Genomic DNA, 27114 nt, shown 5'->3' on the forward strand with positions numbered 1-27114 from the left:
ATAGCAGGGGATTTGCCGAAGTAAATCAGATCTGGAGTCACTGAGAGGGAATTAATGAGAAATGCCTTGATGTTAGTTTCACAGTTGCTTTAATAGGCATAACTATGCTATTAAACTGATCTGCCTGTATTTAACTCTTATTTGTACTTGAGTGGAATCAATGTTTTTCTTTAGGAAGGATGAATTTTACAGAGTAAAAGAGATATTATAAAACTCCCAAATGCCTCACCTATAATGACATGACAGCTTGCAGCCTGAAACCTAGACTCCTTATACTGCCTTAAAGTCCTATTTCATCCCCTTCCCCACCTCCTCTTCCCCCACACCCCAATTACACTTCCGAAATGGCTCTGGCACGATGGTGTCGGGCACACAGCTGGTTAGACCTAGGGTGGCCACACACAACTAAAATTGTCCTCTTGCTTCAGCAGAGCAACTCCTGACTTCAACCCGAGTCAGCTTCTTCTCCGTGTTGTTGTGTTACGTGGTGGAGAACACCCTCACCCTGACACCTAAATGGGACTTTGATAAATTAAGGCTCTATAAGAAGCTGCAGCTTGTACTGGGCTGGTATAGACATGAGCTGGTTGCACCCTTAGATTTGGGTTAGTTGTGCTACAGGGTAGGAAAAGCGTTTTCTGATATCTTTTTAGTGGTAGGTCCTCCTGTAGTGGTCATACCGCTATATGACAGCCATATAGATACTGTCACGAGTGACATTAGCTAATGCCACTTTGTTGTAGAAGCAGAGAGAGAAGCTGCAGGTGAGGTGGGCCACCTGCCGTGGGGCCATGCCTGGAGGGCATGGGCAGATGATGGGTGATCACCCGCGTTGCTCGCTTTCCTGCTGTGTTGACCACCAGCTCCTCAAAGCTGCTTCCCAGCTGGGCACAGACGCCAAGGCGGAGGGGCAGTGATGGTGGCTGTTGGGCGGTGAAAAGCGGGAGGAGGGATAGACCCAACAGATTGGGGTGAGCTTGTCCAGATCCAGTGTCCATGAGTCCAGCAAGGACCTTGTAACATCTCTAAATCCGCTGCACTGTCTTTATGGCAGGCAGTGGGATGAAAAACCTTTATTCCTGCTTATAAAGCGAGGGGTAGAAATTCACAGCTGGGGGCGAAGGCTGGAAACTGAGACAGAACTGTGTTGAAATCTGTTTCTTGCTTTTAGGATTATTTTTTTTTGTGGATTTTTTCTTTTCTCCCGCCCCCCCCAACTTCTTGCCTCCGTCTTTCTTTACTGAAACTCCTGCAGATTTGTCACAGGTCAGAAAAACTTAAGGCACGGTTTTGTAGAAGATGAATGGACTTTTAAAATCAATTTTGTGGTCCCCGGTGTCGGTGGGGTGCCAATCACTCTGTGCTGGTGCTGCCCGGTTCCTCTGCCGGTATCATTAGGAGGCGCGGGCAGCATTCGTTACGGGGAGGCTGAGTCTCGCCGCCTGTTAATGGAATTGAGCTGCCTGACCTTAACGTGTGACTGATATTTAATTTGAAGTTTCTCTGGACACCAGCAGGCTGTAACGGAAACAATACAGGCCCAGCGACGCAAAGCCTTAGCCCCGAGAAGAAAGCAAAATAAATTAAATTTAGTAATTAGTAAAAATCCTTGGGTCCTCGAGGTCACACTTGGAACTGAAAAAAAGTGTATTTTTTTTCCACTTTGCAACTCCACGGGTCCCTGGTAGTGTCTTGTGTGCCGTGTGAAGAAGTATGGTACAGTCTATTCGTGCTGGACTGGTGGGAAATTTTGATGCACCTGCTCAGATGGGTCCATCTCCAGCCCCATAAGTCATCTCCATCACCATCTCCTTTGCTTCGCCGAGACGCAGAGGAGAGAGACCCTGTACCCCTGAGACACTCATCCGTGGGGTTTCTCCTGATGCACCCATCATCCCATGGGGTCACTCCTTTCAGGTGTGTTACCTGCAGTGATTGGGCTCTCTACGGTCCCCATCTGGCCTTGGGGATGGTGACCTGCTGAAAATCCATGGGTAACCAGAGTGGATGTGGTCACCTCTGTCACAGTTGCATTCCTTGCTGTGGTGGTAATTGCAGGCAGCGTGTGGATTTGATATGATATACCGGGGACTGGGGAGTTTGCACTGATTTGGGATGCTCCCTCGGTGAGGTTGTCCACTGTTGAGAACATCTGTGCAACCGGGTCAGAAGCTGGGCTGGTGGGGGCTGTTTTCCTCCCGTCCTGTGGGATTTTCGAGACTGTAGGAAGAAGTACAAACATCTGCCCGTGGCTCAGGGCTTTGGGCTCTGGCTGGGACCCAGCACTGGCCAGTTCCTGCCAAAGATAAAGGGTACAAGTAGGGCTGGGACCATCAACCAGGTTTATTGCCCGTTCCCCTCTCCCCGTGAACCACACTTGCCCCTTGGTGCCACAGGGCAGGCAGGCGAGGTACAAGCAGGCGGTTCCCAGCACGGGAAAGGTAAAATTGGAGAACGAGCCCACCATCCCAGCTGTTTGGCAGGGAAGAGCATGGTCTCATCTGTAGTCCGGAGCAGATGAAGATGTCTCTTTGGAGCCTGAAGGAAGCTCTGAGCTGGCACGGTGCCAGCTAAAAGATTGAATTACAATTTCCTAAATGTCTCCTGAACATCTAGGGCCACGACGTTGTAAAAGGTGCTCTGTCATCCTTGGGGAAGGAAAGGTCTAAGGAAAGGAGTGATATACGCAGACAAAGCCGAGCTATCTCATGGTCTGTAAATCTGCTGCCCACCTCCCTGGGGCTGACCCATCGCCCTCTGGGATGAGCCTTCCTGCTCCTGGTCATGTGTGTCCGTGGTTTGCAGGGCAGAAAACTGCCTGCCGCTGGGAAAAATGGTTCATGTAAGGCAAAAAAGGTGTATCTAGGCTGCTGGTGGTAGAAACTCAGCCCTGTTGGTCTTCTTTGGTTCATCTTGCTCGCAATGGTAACGCGCTGATCGGCATGAGAGCCCTGTGTGCAGTGGTATCTGTAAATGCCCTGCAAGCATGGGGTGATGTGGGAGACCTCGGCTGGTCACAGGGGAAAAGGGGGCTTCAGTCCCTGAAGCATCACCAAGAGGCAGTGGGGAAGGGAACGGCGTGTCAGTGACTTGCGCTTGTACAAACACCTTTTCATGGGAGACGTGCAGAGGAGAGGGTCTTGTCCTGGGTCCACCATCCACCACTTCTGCCCAGGACAGCTTTGTCCTCTGCACAGGTCCCATCTCCTCCTCTGTAAAACAGGGTGTGTATTTACCAGCCCGGTTCTCGCTGCGCTGGGTAAGTGTCCCTCCATGCCATTTAAGTACGGAAACAACTAATTTGGGTGTGCCGTGATTCACCACAGCACGAAAAGTCGGCTTGAGGGCCCTGCGGAGGAACCGAAATCAAACAGATTTCAGATGGTCGCACAAATCAAGCTGAAAGGTCATAACAACATCAAGCAGGAGGTCGTGTGTGGCACTGCAAGCCTCTGCTAAATATCAGCCAAAGATTAGTCCATCCTCTCTGAAAGGCCAAGAGCTATAAAGGCTCCTCCGAGTTCCTTCTGCCGCACGTTCAAACTCACGGCATCTAAAAATGGCACAAGCCCCCTGTGAAAGAGAGATGCAACTTCAGGAACAGCAAATTCGAAGGGAAATGTCAGGCTGGTGAGCTATAAGAGAATGAATTTAGAGAATTCTTAGATTTTATTATTTGTTTCTTTTAAAGCCAAAAGGGACTTGTAGATCGTGTGGCTAGCGCTAATTAATCTGTCGTTTTGCCAAGCATCGTCATCCCAGTTTAATCGGCAGCTGTGAAACAGAGCGTTGTCCATCTGCCAGCCTCCTGTCCCGGCTTCTGGGGATGGCCTCAATGGATGGACAACCGTTTTGAAAGATGAGTTTCCGGGGTGGGAGGAAAGCTTGAGCTAGTCTGAGATTGATTAACTGCTTGTTTAGGTCCCCCAGGAGGTGGGAATGGTCAGTCCCATGTGGTTGCATCTCCTTGGCCATGTCTGGATGTCCATCAGGTGCATCACCACATCCCGTATTTGTTTGAAAATCTGCTCTTTTAAAGGTTTCGTCTGACGTAAAAGTTGCCCATGCAGGGACTGTGCTAGAGACAAATTTCCTCTGGGAAAAGCAGAGTCAAAGCATCAGTTTAACCAGGGGATAGACTTGTGGAAAGAGCTCAACAAGGCTGCAGGCTTCTCCACAAGACCACCAACCTTCTCCTAACAGAGTTATGCTAATTACCTGGCAAATGCCTCGGTGCTTGTGCTGACATGGATAGCTGGTCTAACTGGGTTCAGTAATTCTCCCCAGACAAACGTCTGGTGTCTGACACCGGGTCTCCCACAACCTCCAGAGGTCCAAGAGCAGCACGTGGAGGAGCACAGATGAACCTCACACCCATTAAAACCACTAAAAGCCCATACAAGACACCCTGCAAACATGAAATAACCCATCGGCATGACAGAAATTTCACCTTATATGTGGCAGACCGTGACTGATCCTGAAAACATGTGGGTGGATGCATCAGTTAAGTTAAAAAGTTCCTGGTGTGCAGAAAGCCCTGGGGACACATGCTTTCCCTGCCACAGCATCCCTTCTCCTTCCTCCTCCGGTGACACCTCACCACCTCCAGTCATTGCCATTATTTGGATTTATGGGGCACTTAGCCAGCCCTATAAACAACAATTTACAGGTGATTCTGCAACTTGTAACCGAAAACCTCTTCTTTATTTTGTTGTCTCTGTTAAGAGCAGCCCCAGGAGCCGAATTCCCTCCTAAAGCCAGTTTTCTTTCTCAACAGCAAGGCTGGCTTTGGAAAGCAAGATAACGGTGGCAACCTGGTGCTGCTAATGGGCTTCTCCAAGGGGGTTTGCTGGTCCAGGGGGCTGAGGGCTGCGTAGCCTGCCCGTCCGTACCTGCTGTGTTTGCTGGCTACGCAGAATGGCAGTGTGTGGGTTTCCAAGGTGGATGCGAGAAAAACAACACCCACGTGAGAGAGGAGAAATGTTTCTGTCTGAGCGAGCTCGGCAAAACCACTGTCAGGAATGGTAAAAATCATAATGGGAGGTCAGCTCAGGTCCTCACTCTCCTTCGTGTGGTGGGAGGAGGCAATTCTCTGCAAGAAAATGGTGAAGGGAGATAAACTCAACTGTCTCTACCTTGGTAACCCTCCCTCCGGGTGTCTTAAGGCCACCTGGTTTGACTTGTCCCCTGCCAAGATGCACTTTCTTCTCCTAGCAGCTGCTCCAGGTCCCTGATGCTCTCCATCCCACGACCTGCCCATCACGTCCAACCAAGGGGTCGATACGGTGTGAGACGCAGCCCCGTTTCCCACCCTGCGATGCCCAGTTTAGGTCTGCCTGAACTAATTAGATGGGGAGCAGACTGCTGGGGGTTGTGTTTTGCTCGAAGGAGAGAGCAGACTTTGCTGCCGGGGTCCTTCTCCTCCTCCCCTGCATCCTCCTCATCTGCTCGAGCCTCCCATTCCTCCCGCAGCAGCTGGAGAAGACATGAAGCCAGGGGTTGCAGGTATGCGTATGAACTTCCCTCGTCCCCTGGCGTGGTTCATTCTGGATTTGTTGGTAGTTTCTGCATCTTTAATATACGCATGGATTAATTTCCATTAATCTGCAACAGATTTTCTGTTTTAGTTGGGTTTGCTTCTTCAGACTAGTTTAATGACTGGTACCCTATTGCCTTTAAATCTGAAAGAAAAATAAAAGCGGGAAGACCTTGCTGTGGTTGGAGGTAGCTTTGGACGAAGCATTGCAATTTATCCACTGAAAAATTCCTGCAATGGCCTCACTGAAGCAGAAGGATGCTTCTTCCTTGGGTGCAATTGCTATTTCATGTCAGAGAAGTTTCACATGAGTGACTTCTTGCTGAGACATCTCCTACGTGCTTTATAATGTGGCTTGTGTTGCTCAAGGACAGATGGCCCAAAATGCACCTGTATATTTAGGAGTTTTTCTTTCTTTCTTTCTTTCACTCCTTCATTCAGTAAGTCACCTGGATCCTGTGCAAATCCATACCTTATGTGGGCTGTCCCATTCCTCCTGCAGACTACACGTACGCAGGGCTGGCAGCAGACTGGAACCTTTTGGGACAAGGGGTGGGCTCTGCCCCCTGCCTGGCTTCCAGCCAGCAAATTCCCCATATTTCTCTTGCAAGCAATTCTTCTCTGGGTCTGCTGGGATTTGGGAAGGCTGAATCATGGGATGAGCGCATGGGCAGGCTCTGTGAGTGCTGTTGGGTTGCAAGCCCGGCGCTGAGATGAAGAGCTTGGTGGGAGGCTGTTTTGGGGAAAAATTTCCAACCCTGTAGAGTTACCTTCAATCCCCCTCCCAGCAAATGGGAATGTGGTTCAGAGGGAACAATGGGTGGATCCCTGCCCCAAGGAAAGAACAGAGGGCTGGAGCACGACTCCTGTGAAGACAGGCTGAGAGAGTTGGGGTTGTTCAGCCTGGAGAAGAGAAAGCTCTGGGGAGACCTTATAGTGGCCTTCCAGTACCTGAAGGGGGCCTACAGAAAATCTGGGGAGGGACTCTGGATCAGGGAGGGGAGCCATAGGACGAGGGAGAACAGTTTTAAACTGGAAGAAGGGAGATTCAGATGAGATATTGGGAAGAAATTGTTTGCTGTGAGGGTGGTGAGCCCCTGGCCCAGGTTGCCCAGAGAAGCTGTGGCTGCCCCATCCCTGGAGGGATTCAAGGCCAGGTTGGCCGGGGCTTGGAGCAACCTGGTGTTGTGGGAGGTGTCCCTGCCCAGGGCAGGGGGTGGAACTAGATGATCTTTAAGGTCCATTCCGACTCAAACCATTCTGTGATTCTATGATATTTTCCTAAAGTAACATCTGCAGATTCCTCCTCAGGCCACATTGCATGACCCTAACCCAACATCATCCCAGCTCCCTGTACCGGTGCAACATTCCCATACCCGGCAGCTCCCCGCTGCCTCCTGCAAAAAATTCAACCCTGGAGACAAAGCATTCAGATAACGGCACAAGCTGGACAGTAGCCCGGTGTCCCACTAGGGATCCTCCGATGTCTGGAACTGACCATATGAGCAAAATCACCGCTATTTCGCTCTACTCCAGCTGAGGTGGACTTTTGAAGGGCGGCCAAGCCCTTGGGCTGGGGGTGTGGGGAGTCTTCTTGGCTTTTGGCCAGTGGAAAGTAGAGCAAAGTCTGAGTTTGGGGTAAATCTGAAAGTGCTAAAATCCCAGCAGATAGCTGAAGAAAACCAATGTTCACCCAGGGGCTGCTTAGATAGTGCTGGGCTGCAATAACTGCCTGAACTCTAGAGAAGTGGGATGTCACAGGGGCGCAATTAAAACAGCAATCCATACTCAAAACATTACAGACATTGATTAAAGGGCTCGGGGAATTTTGCCGTGTTTTAACTCTTCCTGAACAGCAAGCTTCATATGTCAAAGATCGAATAATCTGGCGCTGAGAGTCATCCCCGGAAATCTCTGGCTGCAATGCTGGCATTGTGCTAGGCGAAGGACATTGATCCTGTTAAAGAGCGGATATTTAAAAGGCAAGATATTTGAGAAATGGCATTGTGAGCTGTGTGTATCTATAAAAAAAAAACTGCCATCATTCAGTATAAGCTGCTGTTCCAAAATTATCGGAAGGTAAGAAAAAAAAAAATCCCACACATTTTTCTTTTCCCATTTTACATGCTTAAGCCAAAAAAAAAAAAAAAAGGCTTATGAGATTTAAGCTATTTATTACCAAATAAAACTACATCTGGGCCGTGTCTTTCTGTGCCAAGTTTTGGCCTCCTGAGAGCACAAACATAGAGAGTTACGAGCCCCTCGAAAATAAGGTTGATGACGGAAACATTGACTTAGTCTTAACTCTCTCAGGGATGCTAGACGCTTGTTGGGGTATTTCAGAAGCTGGTTACAGGGAAATGAGACGCTGCCTGTGATGCAGAGACGTACCTGCAGCATCCCACCTGGTCGCTGCCAGGCTGCCTGCAACCCTGCAGGATATTCTTGATGGAATAAGCAGGAACCTAGTTTCCTATTCCCATTGTGGTGGAAAAGTGAGCCCCTTGCCATCAGCCTCCTTTGACTTCGGCAGGAGGGGGAAATACCCGCAAGCGGGTGGTTTTTCATGCCGGAAGGGACAGCTGTTATCACCTTCTCCATCCCAAAATTAATTCCTGCCCAAGTGAGGGGACGTCCTTTAGGAAACCATCCAGCCCGGGCTTTACCTTTCTGCTGTGGGGACACAGGTCTCCTGCAGTGCCTCCCTCCAGGGTGGTGCATGGCACCCTTGGGCTTCTCTCCAAGCCTCCTTCCTGGCTTTGGCATCAATATAAGGGGCTTATTGCTCCCAAGGGACCCCGCCCCCTGCTTTTTATAGAGCAAACACTTGTGCCTTCAGATGCTGCTGGGGCTCTGGGAGCTCATGGTTTGCTGATTACCAAAAATTACTTTCCTTCGGATAGCCTGCCACCTGCAAATAGGACCTGCATGGTTTTTCTTAGATGGATGGCTTTACATTTAGCCCTATAAAATACATATTTCTTGTTCTCTGGGTAGAGTTTTCCCTTATATGTTATTACAGCAGGGCTTAGCAGCACTAACTCATGCCAGGACCTCATGCAGAAATGTAAAGAACTATTTCCACATTGAGAAACTGACGTTTTACTTGTACTTTAAACACAGCTCACTCTCTCCTGGAGTGACACATACCTATAAAGTTTGGGATATTAAGTTTAATAGGGAACAGGCTTCCAGGATCTTTGATTTTTAGCTACAGACTTCTTATTCATGGAGCATAAAAGGGTAATTGCCAGAAAGTGGCGCGGCAGGACTTGCGGTAGCTGGGGTTTTCCCAAACCTGAGTTCAAGTCAGTTCAGCCTAAAGCGCCGCTGAGCTGCCCTGACCCGTGCCAGCTCGCTGCCAGCATCTCATGCAGCTTCTCTTCAGCCTTGGTCCTCGGGATGGACTGTGGTCCCAGCTGCTGCCACAGTGCTGGGGGTGCAAACAGGTCCCTGCACAGCACCTCCAACCAGCGCGCAGTGATGGTCTAACCTCCAAAGTCCTTTAGGTTAATTAAATGAAGAGGTCCAGTGGGGACTGGGAGCTTGCAGGAGCTCCACAGGTGCAAGCCCCCATGCTGAGGGCTGCTCTCGGACCAGCTGGTGAGCTCATGGGCTCAGGATAGGACCTTATAATGCTGTACTAGGACTTGCTAACTTTGTTGAATTTGCTGCATCCCATGGACCCACCTACCAAGACCATTTCTTCTCTCAAGAAATAATCTTAATTTTTTGTACCTTGGCATTTGTATGACGTTCCTGTATTCTGTATATTGTCACTTGGAAGAAGCGTGAACTGATGAACGGCTCCAGCCTTCTGCCTTGCGGTGTTAGGAGGGGCACTTTTTTGGTGTGGTTTTTGGGTAGTGTCTGAAAAAATGGAGGCGGGCAGAACAGTATATTGGCTTCCCTGGGCAGTGGGTACCGCAGATGCTGTAGTGTTGCCCTCCTGGCCCTGCTGAGGGTCTCCTGCAGCCTGGTAAATGCTGTGCACAGCACCTGGCATGTCTCTGCAAGGTTTAGGAGGAAATCCAGAAGGTGACCTGCAACGTGGGATCAACCGATCCCTTTGTAAGCAGATGTCCCATGTCCTGACTCTCATCCTTACCTCTCACCGCTACGAACTTTATTAGCCCTCAGCATTAACAGTGGCAGTAATGACATACCCAGCACTTGCCACCTCCCTTTCTTTAATAGCCAGCCTGACTTCTTGCTGCTCCCCAGGGCTGCACTCTCTCCGTGAGAGCAGACAGCTGGTTTTGGTGGCACATTTCTGCAGATGTTAGGAGAAACAAAACTCGGAGCTGTGCTCGGCTGTCAAAAAGTTCTGGCTTTTTGTGGTTGATTTGCCGGTGAGCCAGCAAAGAAGAAAGGCTGGACTGCAAAACATCCCCCATCCAGCCTGATGTGCTATTCCCAGAAAGGGTGAAACACTCCACCGGCTTCCCAAACCCGCCCCTCAAATCACTGCCACTCACTCTGGAGCTGTGTGGACGTGTTGGGTGGCATCTCCCACCTCCGGGCTTAAGCCGCAGATAAATAAATCCAGCAGGAAAACCCAGCTGGTTATTACAGTCCCGTTTAAAACACGGGGTGGGGGCAAAATCAAGGCGTGCAAAATGGAGATGGATGGGATTGATGCAAGTAACCCCTCCCCAAAACATCCTCCTCTATGTTTGTAGGACAGGTTTCAACAGCTGCTCTCATCTCTCCCTAGCAGGGAGGTTTAAAGTAGCTCAGGCAAACTGTGCCCAAAAAAGCACCTTTCCCCCTCCTTGATGAGAGCGGTATGGAAATCGCTGGAAATCCCTATGGACAGGGTAGACAAGGTCCATGGAGGGGAGAAGGCTGGCACCAATGCTGCTGGTCCTCACCCGAAAGCTGCGGAGGAGGGAGAGGATGTTGGGACACAGGACTGGGGTGCTGCTGCTGCACCCCCACAGCCTTGCGGGGCAGAGCAGTCCCATCCCCTGGGCTGTGCCAGGACTGGGGATAAGCCCTGGATTCCGAATGCCTGCGGGGTACGGGTGTACTGAAGGACTCTGCTCCTCTCTGAGCCGTCGTGGCGTGGAATGGGTTGACGCTGAGCAGATGCAAGTTTGAGACCAGGTGGTATCACGAAGCCATTTGCCTAAGCAGAGACAAGAAACAGCTGAGAGCATTGGCTCTTCCCATTAATGCCTTTTCCGGAGAAGGGTTAAAGTTGCATTTGGATTTTAGACTCTCCAGGTCTGGCAGCATTTGGCTGCAGGGTTTTGGTTTGGGCTGTCACAGAATTAAGAGGCTTCGTGAGCGATGCAGCACAACACTTGAGAGCCTTCCAGGTCCTTGCAATATCTAGCTGGGGTTTTTTCCCCCCATGGTTTTGGCTTTTTGCCTATTTCTGGATGTTCTGCGTATAGTTACTGGTAGGAGGGAGCTGCTGCAAGCCCCCCAGCCAGTCATTAGGAGCAGTTAAGAGTGTTTTGAGGCAGGTGTTGAGCACTTCCAAATGTCTGGGGAGGGCTTTGGACACTGTGAAAGCAAGGAAGCCTTGGAAACCCAAGTATTGAATTTCCCTTTCCAAACAACTGGCTGCAGCATATCGCTGCCTGTCAAAGTCGAAGGCTCCTGCGTGCACAAGTGAGCACGTTTTTACATTCCCAAGGGCAGGGATAGGGGTGGCTCCAAGTGCTTCCCCATTGCTCTCTGCAGGCAGAGCCAAGTAACAGACCGCTGTCACGTCAGGATTTTTTTTCTTTTTAAATTGAGGATGAATTCCTTCCCCTTGTTAATTTTCCCATTTCCAGGCTGGGGACTAATTCACGTTGCTATAACACCTTGTTAGTAATGTATAGCTACAAAAAGATGAGCTTTCTTACCTCTTTGACCAAAGGGGCCCCTGGCCCCTTCCAACGCCCTTGTCAACTTTTTTTTTTTTTTAATTGGGCTAACAGTCCAAACGCTGGTGAAGAGCCGTCGAGCGCAGGCACAGGTTTATTTTCCCAATAAACTGGGTAAATCTCCAACGCTGTTTGCCTTCCCCATCGTACGGCACGTAAAATGGGCTTGGGTTACACATAGGAGCTGGCTGGGGTGATGGTGGGGGAGAAGGGGTGGGTGAGCACCCCGGGATGCATGGCTGATGGGCCGAGCCCTGATAATTGCCTTCGAGTTCAGGTACCAGCCAAATCCTCTCTGCCCTTGGCAGTGCTGGCGTTTCGCTCGGGCATAAGCCCTGCGAACGGCCGAGCAGCCCAAAAATGCTGGTGAGACCTGAGATGTGACCCCTGCTTTTAGAGCAGGATTTGAGGGTATAAGCGGTTCCTGTCGACCGTTCCTTCTCCATCCTTTCCAATGCCTTCAGACCAAAAAGAGACAAAAAATATCACAGGGGGGTTTTGCAACATCTCCAAAGCTGGGTTTCCTCCAGCGCCCTTTCCTGGCACACACACACAGAGCTGGGCCCAAAACCATGAGAAACGGGACAGTTTGGGGAGGAAGAGCTGGGCTGGGTGGGAAACATCATGCCAGGCTGCCGGGGCCACCCATCCCTCCAGGCATGAGAGAGCCTGGGACGGGAGGAGTGAAACTGGGGCCATTAAATCTCAGGAAACATTTTCTTTCATCGTGATTTGGCTTTTTTTTTTTTGTGTGTGTGTGATGATCCAAAAATCATAAATACACCCTTGAATGCCGTACATGAGAATAAAGCTATAATTAAAACAGAGTGCGAAGTATAAAAGCAAAAAGACGGATTTAAGTGTAGCAACGCTGCCGAAGTGTTTCTCCTTCTTCCTCGGAAAATATTGCTGAATTCAACACATTCCTGTGAAACATCATCTTCGACAAAACTTTTTTTTTCTTTTCCCCCCTGAAGCTAGCGGGAAAGTGTTGCAGGATAAAACCCCTCAGCCTGTATAAACAGCCGTCTCTCTCCTGCGATGGATCCAGGCTGCCCAGCCGTATCCCAGCACCAGCTCTCGCTGCTCCCCATCCCCACCGCTCAGCATCCCTTCAGCCCCGACGTAAATATGCTGATAAACGCTGGTTGTTGCCAGTTGTAAGAGGGTTTTTGTTTTTGTTGTTGTTGAATGCTGAGTCTAGGCTCTGGAAGGAGTCCCACCTTGGCTTTTTTTGGGTGCATCAGGGCTGCACGTGGCTTCACCCCATGGTATGCAGGAGAGGAGATGCTCCTCTCGGTGTTAGGGACCGTGGGCGTGTGTATGGGCCTGTGCCCCAGCCATGCAGCAATTAATGAGAGGCTTCGTCAGGGTGAGAGGATGTTGAATGGGGATTGTACAAGCAGGCAGGGGCAATCTGCAGTCTCCGAGATCTGTGTTTATATGTTTTTCAGGATGAGCTGGGCTGTGTTTTGCCGTCCATAGAGGCAGGGTGCAATAAGGGCTATTGGGTGGCAGTGACCACTGAATGGTGATGAGGGAGCCCATCTCAGCTCCGGTCCCCTAAACCCCTTTGCAGCCCTTTTCCATCAAATGTACAAAACTCTGAGCAGGAGGATGAAAAAACCTCAAAAACCTCATGTTTCCACCCAGGACCCAACCATGCTCCACCAACCACCATGGACCAGCCCTTTGCCCACCACCAGGGCTCCATCCTGACTTGGTCCCTGTCACTGCACAGCCTGGCCAAGCGAATAAGGCAAATGAAAACGCTCTTTATCCATCTCTAACGTGTGCCGGGGCTGCTCCTTGCCCGGCCACGGGCTGTTGCTGGGGTCTGCTACCCGTTGCATGGCACTAGACACGTGGGACGGGATGTCAGGCTGCACCCTGGGCTGGGTTTGAGCCGGCTGCCTATTAATTTTGGCACAGTTCTTCCCCTTTGCTAAATGAAATGAGAAAGCTGTTGGGGAAGGTGCTGAAAGCGAGACAGATTCCTTCCCGTCGGATACATTTTTCCCAAATTCTTTCCTCCTCCTCTTCCATCCTCCCTGCCCCAGTCTCCTCGCCCTGCAGTTTGGTGTCTTATAATTGGAGTGAGACGGCATGTTACCTCCCTCTGTGCAAGACCGCTCGGTTTTTACGCAGCTGAATATACCATGGGTTTGGCTTGGGGGTTTATTTGTTTAATTTTTTTTTTTGTTTTCCAGGTGTGTTGTCACCCCTCATTTCCTGTTAACAAGTCAATTTAACTCATTTAGCAAGGGTATATTCACAAATAATTTGCAAAGGGTTAAGACGTGGTTGACAGCGCCAGGCAATTAGTAGCTTGTTTGTAAAACGCAGTCCTTCTCCATGTGCCACGTGAAGCAGGAGCTGCTCCCACAATTTATACTGTATACTATCGGGGTGGATGCTAACTTCCCACCGAGCTCCTGTCTCCAAGGGGAATTTTAATGCACGTCCAGGGAAACAAGCTGCAGGCGCCTGGGCTATTAAAAGCCTGGCGGGCTCTGGTTTATGGGGTTTATCTGCCATCCCAGGGCAGGAGGAGGGGTTGTGGGGGCTCTAATCAGGGCAAAACGGCCGAGAGGCCGCGGCTCCAGACCCTTGCCCCGCTCCGGCTCAAGGGGCAGATCTTCCGTGCCTGCAAAATCTGTCAGTGAGTGAAGGCAGGGCTCTCCGGGAGCTGCCGTCTCGCCTCCCTCTCCGCCGTGATGGGATCGAGAGGTATAAATAGCCCCAGCCTCCCTTCTCTCCCCCTCAGCTCGCACACTGACCGCCAATGCCTCCGCAAAGCTGGCCAGGTTGCCTTACCCAGGGGAAAAATTCACATGCATCGCAGGCAGTTTAACAGCATAAGGCAGATTTTGTTTTCTTTTCGGAGGTGGCTGCGCTCCCTGGGCTGCAGCTGTCTGCTCCAGATCCCTATCCCCAGCGCCAGCTCCGGGCCTCATCCCGTGTCCCTTCCCAGTAGCCCAATCACTTCAAAAATATCGCTGCCACGAGGAAAGGGGGTGGAAATGAATTGTTCTGCTGTCTGGGTTTTTCTTTGGATAAAGCCCCTAGCATCCGCTGTCTCTCTGCAGGGTTTACCCGGGGGCTTTGCATCTCCGATATGGGTCGGTGTTTAATGAGCACATGGATCCCTCGAGCCTTTCTGGGTGAAATAATGGTGGAGGGGTAAATTTGTATGTGCATATGCATAGTCAAATCCTGACTGATGCTAAAGGAGACTCCCCGGTGACAGAAATACCCAGTAAATTTCTGTGACTCGGTCACATACCAACTTGCAAAAATATAAGAACTTGTCATTTACGGGGTTCACCTAGGGGAACAAAGGAATTGTGAGCATTTCGTTTAATGAAAAAAAGTCCAGGCTGCTTCAGATAATGTGTAAAAACAATAAATATAACCGTAGAACTGAGGAAAAAAAAAAAAACAAACCAAAAAAAAACAAAAGAAAAAGGGCCAGGGCACCGCTGAGGTGTGTGGCTGTGGGCAATAGAGCAGACCCAGCTCCGTGGGGGTCCTCGGCGTTGCGGCGCGAAGCCGCAGCATCTTTCGCGGCAGCGGAGGTGAGACGGACCGGTTGGGGCAGCTGCTGACCTGCACTCGTGTTCTGGCAGTGGTAGGAATTAGTGAAGCCCCGATTCCTTCATCCCTGGTGCTGGCCTTGGCTTTGGGATGTGGCAGAAGAAGCCGAGGGGGGGTGGGTGCAGCACCTATCAGTGTCACACAAGTCAGGGAGGTGTTGCTGGTGCTCACCTGAAAGCACAAGGTGGATGGGGCTTCCCTGACCCATGGTCCTATACCATCATGCTGTGCCATAGACTCTTTTGGGGCAGGCTTGGCCCCAGGCATGTCAGGGGACCACGTCGCTCCTCTTTTCCACCCTGCAGGGAGCTTGCCCAAGACCCGTTTCACATCTCCACCGGATTCTACCTTTGCATCCATATGTTGTCACTTTTTAGAGCTGGATTAGCCAGGCTCAGGCATTAGCTGCTTTTGTGGCTTAGCAGAGGCCAGGGGGTTGTAAGGCAACAAGGGTTGTCCAAGCTGGAAGCGTGGGTGGGTGGCAGGCTGAGAAAGACAGTAGACCTTGCAAATGTCTCTGGTCAACAGAAGAGCATGAGGAACTAATATGGAGATGGAGAGGAAAGGCAAAGAAGGGGGGGAAACACGCCCCTGCTCCGTTTAGGTCCTTGCATTGGGACAGAAGTCTCTGATCAGTGTCCAAATTACATTTGGCCTCAACCAATGTGAGACTACACAAAACTGAAGTAAGCCGTCTGCTTTGCTAACACAGAAGTGACGCATTGCTCATCTCAGAGCCGCTGATCTGATGTTGCTCTGATCTGTCATCATCTGCCACAGCAACAGGATTTAAATGAAAGTAAGAAGCAACAGGACCAGAAAAGAAGTATTTCTGGCTGGTGGGCAGCCTGACAATGAGCCCAGAGAAATCAGTCCTCCGTGGCTCCAGAGATGAGCAGCTGGAGCTACTCATGCCACCCGGAGGAGCACATCAATGAGCCTCAGGCAGCAGGGCAGACCCTGTCTTCCTGACCATCAGGCTGGACATGGGAACGAGTGTTTCCAGGTCGCCCCCAGGTCAATAGCCTCTCAGGGCTGGTGAGGACTGAATTGCCTCTGCAGCAAGGACACTGGGCTTCTCCCTCCCTCTTCAGCTGGAGGAGACAAGTGTTTGCTGCAAAGACCACTGAAGCTATTGAACCTGTTAGGTGCCTTTGGGGTAGTCCATAAATAACCATCCAAGATCTGGCTGACCCCTCATCCTGCAAAATTGAAGTATAATCCTGCTGTAGGATGAAGACCAAAACTCTGGAGCTCATTGAGTGGGGAGAAGGTCTCTGCCTTGCCAATCCCAGAGCAACATCGCCTTCCTGCAGCCACCACTGGGGCAGGTGGTGGGGAATGTGGCTCATGGAGGATGCAATTAGTGGGAGCTTGATAGGCATAGTTTCCAACTTCATCGTCTTTGCTGCAGAAATGTCCTCAAAGCTTAGGTAATGAAAATGTCAGCCCTGCCCTTGCTCTGGGGAGTGAAAACAAAAGATGGAGTGGTGTATCTGGACTGGCTTTTAGTCATGGATTGCTCTCTGCTGTGTCAGACATTACTGCCCAGGCAAAAAGCAGATTAAATCCCTGAATCATATTTTCTTGAAACATTTTATGGGCAATGCTTGTTTCTTCCAATGCAAATGTGACCTAGAACCCAACTGTGGCTTGGGAAAGAGAAAGAAGAAGTGCTAACGAAGTAATCATTAACAGACACTGCTAACGCGAGATCCTCCATTACGTTGCATAGGGTTGAGTGTCTGCGAGCCAGCTTCTGGTGCTGGTCAAGGTGAGTTACGTGGAGTGAGGGTGCTCAGCTGGTGTCAGCAGGGTGACGCTGGATTTGCCTGGTGTACGCAAGGTCAACATATGGACTTGGAAAGTAGTCTCCACCAAGGCCCCTTGTGGCTATATCCGATGAACAGAAGAGGGTAAACTTGCAAACAGATAACTCAGAGCTTGAATGTTCTGTTGTGCACTGTTATTTGCTTGCCAGGACTTTCTGGGGTCCAGCAGTACCATGCTTGGCAGGGACTGTCTCTTTGTTGTGCAAGCTGGTTCGGTTATGCCGGCTGTATGATTTGATGACTGCTAATAAGCATAATTTGCTGAAGTATTCCCCAAAGTCTTTGCTTCGCTGTCAAAATCCTCATCAGCAATTGGATTAGTTGTAGGGAATGAACAATTACAGCGCAAGATAGTGAATTATGTTAAGACAAATTGATGGGGTTTGTTTAATCATATGGTCTCGGTCACATTTTGATAGCATTTTTCCTATGGAGGGAAATGCATCATTGCATCAGTAGGTACCAGGAAAAATACTAAAAAATGCTTGTTTTAATTGACTGGTGCCTCAAAATAAGGCAAATCAACTCTCTGTGCCAAAACAAAATGGCTTTTACTTTAGGTTACGTTGGCTCTGCACAGGCCCTGCAACCCTTCCTGACCAGACACCAGACACAAAGTTTGCACTTTCTGGACCTCAGGGAAGAGTATGACGAAATTCCTTGCAAGGACTGTCTTGATGTGGCAGGAAAAATTCAAGTCAAAACTTTCAAGATGATCTGCCCACCCTGTGCTCTCTAGTTCATCATGGTTTAGGCATTAAGGGTCCTTCAGACGTTTTGCTAAATCAGGCTAAGGCCTCCCAACGTACAGCAAAAGGCTGGAAATCCTTGGCCAAGGTTGCACCAGGCATCAAGAGACGAGAGAGATGCAGAGGATGAGAGACTGGCTTTACTTATGTGCTACAAAATCCATTCCAGTAAATGTGGGGGAATATCACTAAGCTTCATTGTCGTGTATCCTCCTAAGCCAGTTTTGTCTGAAATACAAGCAAACTGCTGCCTGGTGGGATGGGCTGGTGTGTTTGGGTGTGCAGGAGGATTGGCACGTTGTCTTCAGGTGCCGTGAAGACCTGGAGGTGTAAAATGGCTCACCCGTGACTTGCTGCAGCTGTTTTCCATTGGGAGGACCCATGGCCATCAGAGGTTGAGCAATTCACCATGAGTCGCTCTGCAAGCACCCAGCAAACCCAGCAGTTAGGAGGCATCTCCCTGTGATTGGGGTGTTGCTCAGCTTGAGCAATGGGCAGCACAGGATCCCTATTTAATTACTCAGCCTTTACCTGTAGGTGGGGTACGGTGAACTGGGACTGATGGCAGCAAATACAACTTGCAGTACTGGGGATGGGGTGCACGGATGGTTCACGGGTCTGGGTTTGCAGCTCCCTCTTTGGGGAACAGTGTATCTGATCCCACCTCCTCTGGTATTAATTAATAGGGTAGACAAATAATGCTGTTATCTGGCAGCGTGAGAAATGACCGCCTTAAAAAGTTCTGTTGGGTGGCATTTGTTACTCACTGCCTCTCAGAAGGGCTCTAGGGAGGATTAGTTGTATTTAAGAGACGTTATGTGTAACTACTTATGCACAGTTTTGAAAACTTCTCCTTTCTGTAAGGTCTTCTCCTGTTGTTTCTCTTCCTGGCATCTGGCTTTCTTTGTGCATCTCCCGTGTCCATACGGACGTGAACAGAAAGTGGTCAGGGCTCCCTGAGCTGCTGGGATGGGCTGGCCCTGCCTGCTGGCGGAAGGGAGATGTAAGCAGAAGGCATCTGGGTGAAGAAGGCATCATGGGCACGTCTGGCCTGTGTTTTGGGATGACGCTTAGTGTCTTTTGCTGCTGTTGTTCCTGGATTAAAAAAAAAAAAAAAGAGGAGTTTTTAGGGAGATGAGATGTTCAAAAGACTGCATAAGAGGTTAGGTGTCCTATCCTGAAGCTAATCCTCAGCAAAAAGGTGTTTCTAATAGTCTCATTCGAGTCTCATCCTTCACCTCTGAGCTGCCTCTCTCCCTAGTTTGAGCCAAAAAATTTTCTGTGATGCCTGTAAATGCTCCGGGAGTGTAGGAATTAACATGCCGGATTGGGCCGAGGGCCTATCCAAGCAAGGATCTTGAGGGAGGTGCAAGCCAGTGACAGATGTTTTGCAAAAAGCCTCCCCTACGGATATCTTTCACACCTCATTTCTTCCTCATTCCCACCAGTTTCATGGCTGGTGTCACCGCAGTCCGTGTTGTGTTTCCCGCATCCACTCTCTCCCTGCACGCAGCTCACCAGGATGGGCTATTGAAGGGGCTCAGCAAAGACCCATGGTCTTAATCCCGGCTCTCAGAGGTGGAAGGTGTCTCATCCATGTCCTGCAGTCAGCAAGGGACACTTTCTTAGAGCAGAGATTATTTCCTTGCCTATGAAACATTTTAAGACAGGCGAAGAAATACCTTGAATTGCATGGAAAGTCTGTGAGGTTCGAAAACTTTGATGAGCTCATAACCCATGTAAACATATTTTAGAAAACACTTTTTTTTTTTTTCCTTTTTTAATATGTCAAGGCTTTTTCATAGAATCACAGAATGGTTTGGGTTGGAAGGGACCTTTCAAGGCCATCTAGTCCAACCCCCCTGCCATGAGCAGGGACATCTTCAACTAGACCGGGTTGCTCAGAGCCCCGTCCAGCCTGACCTGGAATGTTTCCAGGGATGGGGCATCTCCCACCCCTCTGGGCAACCTGGGCCAGTGTCTCACCACTCTCAAAGTAAAACATCGCTTCTTATATCTAGTCTGAATCTACTCTCTTTTAGTTTAAAACTGTTACCCCTTGTCCCATCGCTGCAGGCCCTGCTAAAATTGTTGTTCTTTTTCTCTTTAAGACAGGCAAACCAAAACAAGCTGAAGCCATTTTCATCAGTATACACTTCATTTTGGAGCCAAAAAGTCTCTTTGAACCCAAACCCATGTTTTGGTTCTAATGTTTTTTGGAGGAGAAAAACCACTAGTCAAAATCATCATTTTTCCGTGGAATTCATATTAACTGACCTGTTTTCTTTTTTTAAATCCTTCTGGCAGAGGAGAGAAAGAACTGTTTGCCCAATTCTTGCCCTGGATGGGCAACCACCAGGCTGGGGTGCCCTGGCCACCGCTGGCCCTCGTGACGGCCGTGCTCTTCTCTTCCAGGTGCTCCTTTTCAAAGGTCTCAGCATCCCCATGCTACCTCCTGCCGGCACTTCCACCTGGGTCCCCAGCCTCAGCTCTCCGCCGACTTCACCCTGCCTCACGCGGTGCAGCCCCAGCCGGGGCTGACCCCCCACATGGCCCCCGCGCACCAGCACAGTGGTCCCCTGCACCAGCCCCTGGCGCCGGTGCCAGCCCTGCCCTTCCAGGACGTGGCCGGACCCTCCTTCCTACCTCAGGCGCTTCACCAGCAATACCTCCTCCAGCAGCAGCTCCTCGAGGCACAGCACCGCCGGCTCATGCCCCATCCCAGGTAAGGGGGTCTTACTCTTCCTAAAGGACACTGAGAAGCTACAACAGGCTCACTTCAGCGAAGCCGTTTCTGCAAAGCCCCATCAGTATGTGCTGGTAACGTTGGGTTTTCTTCACAAGTTCATCTGTGTACCCCTAAAATGCATCCACCAGAAGGTGGTGCAGGGCAGGTTGCACCTGCAGATATGTGTTTTGCATGAGGATCCATACTGTGCTCATCTAGTATGTCCCAAGGTCACCTATCATAAGCAGGACTAGAGCAGTGATCGTCCCCCTGTATTCGGCACTGGTGAGGTCCTGCCTCAAAAACTGTGTTCATTTTTGGGCCCCTCACGACAAGAAAGACACACTTTGAGCGTGTCCAGAGAAGGACAACGGAGCTGGTGAGGGGTCTGGAGCACAAGTCTGGTGAGGAGTGGCTGAGGGATCTGGGGGTGTTCAGCCTGGAGAAAAGGGGGCTGAGGGGAGACCTTCTCGCTCTCTGCAACTCCCTGAAAGGAGGGGGTAGCCAGGGGGGGTCGGTCTCTTCTCCTAAGGAACAGGCAATAGGACAAGAGGAAACGGCCTCCAGTTGTGCCAGGGTAGGTTTAGGATGGATATTAGGAAAAATTTTTACACTGAAAGGGTTGTCAAGCATTGGAACAGGCTGCCCAGGAAGTGGTGGAGTCACCATCCCTGGAGGTATTTAAAAGCTGGGCAGACATGGTGCTGAGGGACATGGTTTAGTGGTGGTTTTTGTCAGTGTTATGTTGATCGTTGGACTTGATCTGAAAGGTCCCTTCCAACCTAGGCAATTCTATGATTCTGTGATTCTATTATTGTAGGAGAATCATAGTAGTAACACCTTGGTCTTGCAGTCAACCTGTTCTGCATGGCAGAGAGTGCAATAGACTACGTGCACAAGCCACCTCCATGTAGCTGCTGTTTCAAAACCATGTAAGAGACAGTATCCACCTCTTCCAACAGGTTTTGCACATGAAGAGCTTGCTCCTCTGGGTCTAGGTAGGCTTCCCAGATCTATGAGGGAAAGATGCCATTGACCTGCAGCACGTTCAATCATGGAAAGCAGCCTAAATTCAGACTGGGCTGATGACTTCAGAGAGAATTGCTGTAACTCAGCAGCGGTGGAAGTGGATGCCTGGCCTTGTCCTGATTGTGTTTCTTGAGAGAGGGGTTTAGATAGCACGTAGGAGAGGAGTGCTTTTTTTGGAAACATATGGAAGCTATTTGTGGGTTGTACCCATGGATCAAGAATCAGAGGATGAGTCTTTGCGATAATGCTTCATTTGGAAAGAATGCTATAGACGGAAAACACTTTCTTTCCATACACTTTCTGTCTGAAAATTGTGTGTTCTTATCCTTGTTTTGTTTTACATAAGCTGGATTTTAGGTGGATTTAATGATTAGTTAATAATTGGGTAGCAAATATGTGCAGGGCTGAGGCACTGATGATACAAGTATTTATCTCTTAGTCATAAGCTGAATTAAAATAAAAGCAGGGAGCACAATTCCACACAGAAGCTGCTTTGGTAAACGCTGTCAGTGTTCCGTTTGCGAGTGGGTTGTGGTGTGGAAATGGGCAGGGACGCCTTGCCTGGTCCCACAGCCTGTCTCTGAAAGCACAGCTGCATTGGAGGAGAGTGTCAGAAACATTACAGGTGTGGGGCATGACGTCCCAGTAATGGGATTCTGGGTTGCACCTTTAAAAGTGAAGCCTCTGAGCTGTGGCTGCAAGAAAAATTCTTTATCTGATAGTTCCCTGCTCCATTTGCTCTAGTGTTTTCCCGTAGATTTATTTTGCCATGGCTCCGCTGGTAAGCAGGGACTTGATAAGGAGCAAGGGGTATGAGCCTGTTTGTGGTGCGAACGCTGCTTGTGCAGCCACCTTGTCTCTCTCCAGATGTGAACGCCGATCAAGCAGGACGTGCTCTTCCCCTGAGTAGTTCAAATGGGCAATAATCACAAAAAGAGGCTCAAATCCTTAGAAAAACCTTGCTGTATTTTCTACCACTTTCCTTTCCCTGCCTGCAAAGGCAGCCGAGCCAGGGGAGAAGGAGCTGGATCCCAGCCTGGCCTGTCCATCATCCAGAGAAATGTTGGCAAAGGCCAGCGAGAGTAAATTCTGCTTTCAGTTACTCCTGAGTAATCGTGTTATGAATGAGGTTCCCCAGGAGTTTATGGACTGCACGGGGAGGCGAGACAACCTGCAGCTTCTTTACGATGATGGATAACGGCTGAACCAGGGAGACGTTTTATCTTGTGTGTTGTTTATGGCGCTGACAGTGGAGAAAAAGCAAGTAGTGCAAATGGCACAATGCTTCTAAGGAAGAAGTTGTTTGGTTTCCTCTTTTTCTCTCCGTGTTGCCACCAAAGAGCATCTCCTGTAACCTGAGCATATGTGGATGGTGCAGGGGCTGAGTTGGAGGTCTGCCTTATGTCGGTGGTGACCACGAGTAAATGACATTGCTCTGGGTTCCTCCTCCCATCATCCCTGACACCTGCCTGGGCTCTTTTCTCTTGGACACATATTCACAAGCCCAACCGTTTGGGCTTTCGCCTTGTGTATTGACACGAGCTCGGAGCAGGAGCCGAAGGTACCAGTGTCCCCTCCATGGCTAACTCTCTTGCTGGTCTCCTCCTCCCCGCAGGCGGGCTCAAGAGCGCATGTCCGTTCAGCCTCACCGCCTACACCCCAGCTTTGACTTCAGCCACCAACTGCAAACTCCACAACCCATGGGACCCCAGCCCAGGTATTTGGCAGAAGGCACAGACTGGTAAGTCTTCCACATTTCCCTTGTGCGTTGAATGAGGTGGTTAAAAAGTCCTGGGGAGGCTGCAAGGGTTGGTGAATGTCATCATGGATCAATGCTTTCATGAAAGCTAATGGTGCAGCTCAGCAGATACAGTGTGGGGAGCGTGCAAAGGGAAGACTCAACTCTGGGAGGGCCATGGGTGCGTGCTAAAGCCTTTATACATGTATATGATAACATCGAGGCATCCATATTGCCCAAAACTCTACATCCATGGATGTAGAGCGCAGACATTAGTCTTCCTCCAGGGGCTTTTCCTGCTGCAGGGCACAGCCAGGGTCTTTTTCCTGTAGACCAACGTCTCTGCCTGAACTAGATCTTCTGCTGACCACCAGGCACTCAAAAAAAAATAGCCACAACTTTTTCTGTGGTCTAAATTAGGGAGCATGGTGCGGCCCTGCCCCGCAGGGTGGCGTGAATGAATTAATAGCTGTTAATCGTTCTCCCACTGTAGTGTTCGATACCCTGGAAAAGCTGAGCAGAGAATTGATCGTTTCATTTTCAGAGCAGGTTTTGAGCTCTCATGCAGTTAATGAGGTACTGGGCACTGCTTGGAAGAATAAGAAAATAAAAACATACTTCTGAAGAGCTGCTTGTTAGCTGAGCAAAGTCCATTCTGTGCACTGAGTGGAAAAAATAGCATGTGAACATGTAATTAGAGACAATCGCAATGTGTATGCACAAGGGGACCGAAATAAAATGTCACAGGAAATCTTAATTATGGCATTTCCTAACATCTGAGCACTTCGCTCTGCAAACGGAGAGTCCTTTCAACACAGGGGGAATGTGTTCCCCCTCCGGGGTAATAACACGCAACCTAAAATATGGCCAGATCCTTCTGCCATTTTCTTCTCAGGTGTTCCCATTACTGGCACCACTGCGAGCTGAATTTGGCCGGGATGACATTGTTCAGATCAGTTTGCAAAGCGGTTCACGTACCATCTGGATAGAGCCATTCTTTCTGCCTCTCTTTCGGCGCAGAGCGTTTAATTATAATCATTAGAAGGATCTGATAAAACACTGCTTTACCTTCCCCTCCTCCTCCCTCCTTTCCCCCCATGTGTTGCTCCATCACCTTGTAAAACCTAAGGAGAGGGGATGACAGAAATCATACACTGTGTGTATATATTTGGGTGACTCACTTCCCCTCGGGGCACACGTACAGTTTTGCCCAGTGACAGATATAAAATCTTTCCTCTAATGTGTTACTACCGCACGAGCAGCAGCGGGGCTGGCTCGGAGGCAGTAGGTGTAGGCACCGTCGCGGGAAGTGGGGACAGAAGGAAGATCTGAGGGTGATCAGTCATCTCGGACAGCCCAACCTCGATGAAAATCTTCTGGTGAAGAAGAAGTAAACTCACATTCGGTTCCTTAAATCATCCCCAGGGGTCAGTACTGGGTCCAGTCCTCTTCAATATATTCATCAATGACCTGGATGAGGGGATAGAGTGCACCCTCAGCAAGTTTGCTGATGACACCAAGCTGGGTGGGGTGGCTGACACACCAGAAGGCTGTGCCACCATACAGAGAGACCTGGACAGGTTGGAGATCTGGGCAGAGAGAAACCTTATGAAGTTCAACAAGGGCAAGTGTAGGGTGCTGCACCTGGGGAGGAACAACCCCATGCACCAGTACAGGTTGGGTGCTGACCTGCTGGAGAGCAGCTCTGTGGAAAGAGACCTGGGAGTCCTGGTGGACAACAGGATGACCATGAGCCAGCAATGTGCCCTTGTGGCCAAGAAGGCCAATGGCATCCTGGGGTGCATCAAGAAGAGTGTGGCCAGCAGGTCGAGGGAGGTCATCCTCCCCCTCTACTCTGCCTTGGTGAGGCCGCACCTGGAGTACTGTGTCCAGTTCTGGGCTCCCGGGTTCAAGAGGGACAGGGAACTGCTGGAGAGGGTGCAGCAGAGAGCTACAAAGATGATTAGGGGACTGGAACACCTCTCTTATGAGGAAAGGCTGAGGGATTTGGGTCTCTTCAGTCTGGAAAAAAGACGTCTGAGGGGTGACCTTATCAACACTTATAAATACTTAAAGGGTGGGTGTCAGGAGGATGGGGCCAGGCTCTTTTCAGCGGTGCCCGGGGACAGGACAAGAGGCAATGGGCACAAACTTGAACATAGGAAGTTCCACCTAAACATGAGGAGGAACTTCTTTACCCTGAGGGTGGCAGAGCACTGGAACAGGCTGCCCAGAGAGGTGGTGGAGTCTCCATCTCTGGAGACATTCAAAACCCACCTGGACGTGTTCCTGTGTAAACTGCTCTAGGTGACCCTGCTCTGGCAGGGGGGTTGGACTAGATGATCTCCAGAGGTCCCTTCCAACCCTATGATTCTATGATTCTATGATTCTGCATATGCATTTAGCGAGCATCATCCAACCTGCTACCTGGGTCCTTAGCTTTCACTTTTTGGTTGTGTGTACCATAGGCATCCCAGCTCTTGAACCTCACATCTGAGCATGAAGATGCTGTCCATGTAGCACAGGCTAGAAGGTGATGGTTGGTTTTGGTTTTCTGCAGTTAATATGCTCTGCTTGTTCACTCACAAACCCTGAGAAAACACCGTTCCATGCGGTGTTCTGCTGTGGGCCCTTCTGTGGACCCACAGCATCACTTCGGGAGCCTCAATATCCGATTTTAAGGCGCTAGATGCACTGGTGCACAAACAGTTCCGCAGTGCTCTTATGGCAACTACTCATGCAAGTTAACAATGGATGTTCATCTTTGAGTGATCCTTTCGGTCCTTGATCTCAAAGCACTCTGTGGATTATTGCATCTGTTTTGCAGACAGGGAATATGGGAAGGCAGGGACAAACCGGTCAATGCATCAGGCCAGTGGCAGGGCTGGGAATGGACCCAGTTTCCTCGTTTCCAGTCGAGCCTTCCATCCACCTAGGAACAGTCTGCATCAATTGGATAAATATCCAAAATTGTGACATGGGAGCTGGAAAATGCCCAGTCCTGTGGATTCTCACCCTGGTTGTGCTCCTGCCAGTCACCTGCTGTGTTTTATCTTCTGCCAAGTTTTGTCTGTCTGGCGCCTGGCTAGCACAGGGCCAGCAAAGACAGTCCCTCTCTTGGTTTCAGCTTGGTGTGGGGGTCTTATTAGGGGGTTCTAGAGTACTGGAGCTGCTGCCTGGTTCACAGGCTGTTCCGGGTAAAGGATTTCTGCATTTGCTGTTCCCTCACGTTCGTTACCTGCTGTTGGGCAGAAGCAGTCCCACAGCTGCTGGAGGACACGTCTGAGTTGCTCCTAACAAGCCGTGGAGCTCGCTGCCGCTGTCCTCTGCCCAGGGGAAGGGAAGTTCGAGGCTGAAATGGGAAGCCACCCCTGTGCTCTAATTAGCTTAGCTTTGGCAAATGTGAAGACAATGGTTATTAGAGCGCCGGCTTTTGTAATTATGCTAAAGTGAATGATGTTCAAAGCACTTGTTTGCTGAGGGACCCTTTGGCTGGAGAGACGAGGGATCAGCTAATTGGATTACAGATGGAGATGTTGTGTTAGGTCTCCTCCCGCCCCCTCCACACGGCACGGGGACGGAGTTGCAGTTTGTCTCCGTGCGCTGGATTGGGCAGAGCTGTGGCACTTGCCGGGATCTTGGTCATATGAAGTCCTGGGATTGAGCTGAGTTGTTTTTCTGGGGGGACGAAGCACCCAAACTCACCAGCTCTGTTTGCCTGGGCCAGGCTGCCTGCGGGAAGTGGCACCATCAGGGATGTCCTGCTTCATTGGCATTGGCCCGCTGGCTGTGTGACACCATTTGCTACAGCAGTCTAATCCAGAAATGTCTTAAAACCTTTACATTTTCTGTGCAAACAGCAGCTCTGGAGTTCCCCGAGGCTGGATTCAGGCAAGGTGCAGTCTCCCTTGTCACCCCAAGTCCTACCATGACCTGGGCTGGGAGACCTCCAAGGAGTGCACAGGCACATCAAAAAGCCCCCAGATGGTTCCTAGCTGGCTCCTAACAACTACCCAGAACGGT

At 50.1% G+C, this 27114-nt stretch overlaps 1 protein-coding gene across 1 annotated transcript in view; it reads left to right on the forward strand.

Moving 5' to 3' along the window:
- Positions 1–27114, forward strand: part of ARK2C (arkadia (RNF111) C-terminal like ring finger ubiquitin ligase 2C) — a 52604-nt gene that overhangs the window by 15785 nt on the left and 9705 nt on the right. Inside the window, exons 2-3 of the mRNA XM_054186616.1 lie at positions 20012–20321; positions 22969–23094. Coding sequence (XP_054042591.1) covers positions 20012–20321; positions 22969–23094 — 436 coding nt within the window. The remainder of the gene's footprint in view (positions 1–20011; positions 20322–22968; positions 23095–27114) is intronic.

Source organism: Rissa tridactyla, chromosome Z (genome assembly GCF_028500815.1).
Source record: "Rissa tridactyla isolate bRisTri1 chromosome Z, bRisTri1.patW.cur.20221130, whole genome shotgun sequence".
Taxonomy (NCBI): Eukaryota; Metazoa; Chordata; class Aves; order Charadriiformes; family Laridae; genus Rissa; species Rissa tridactyla.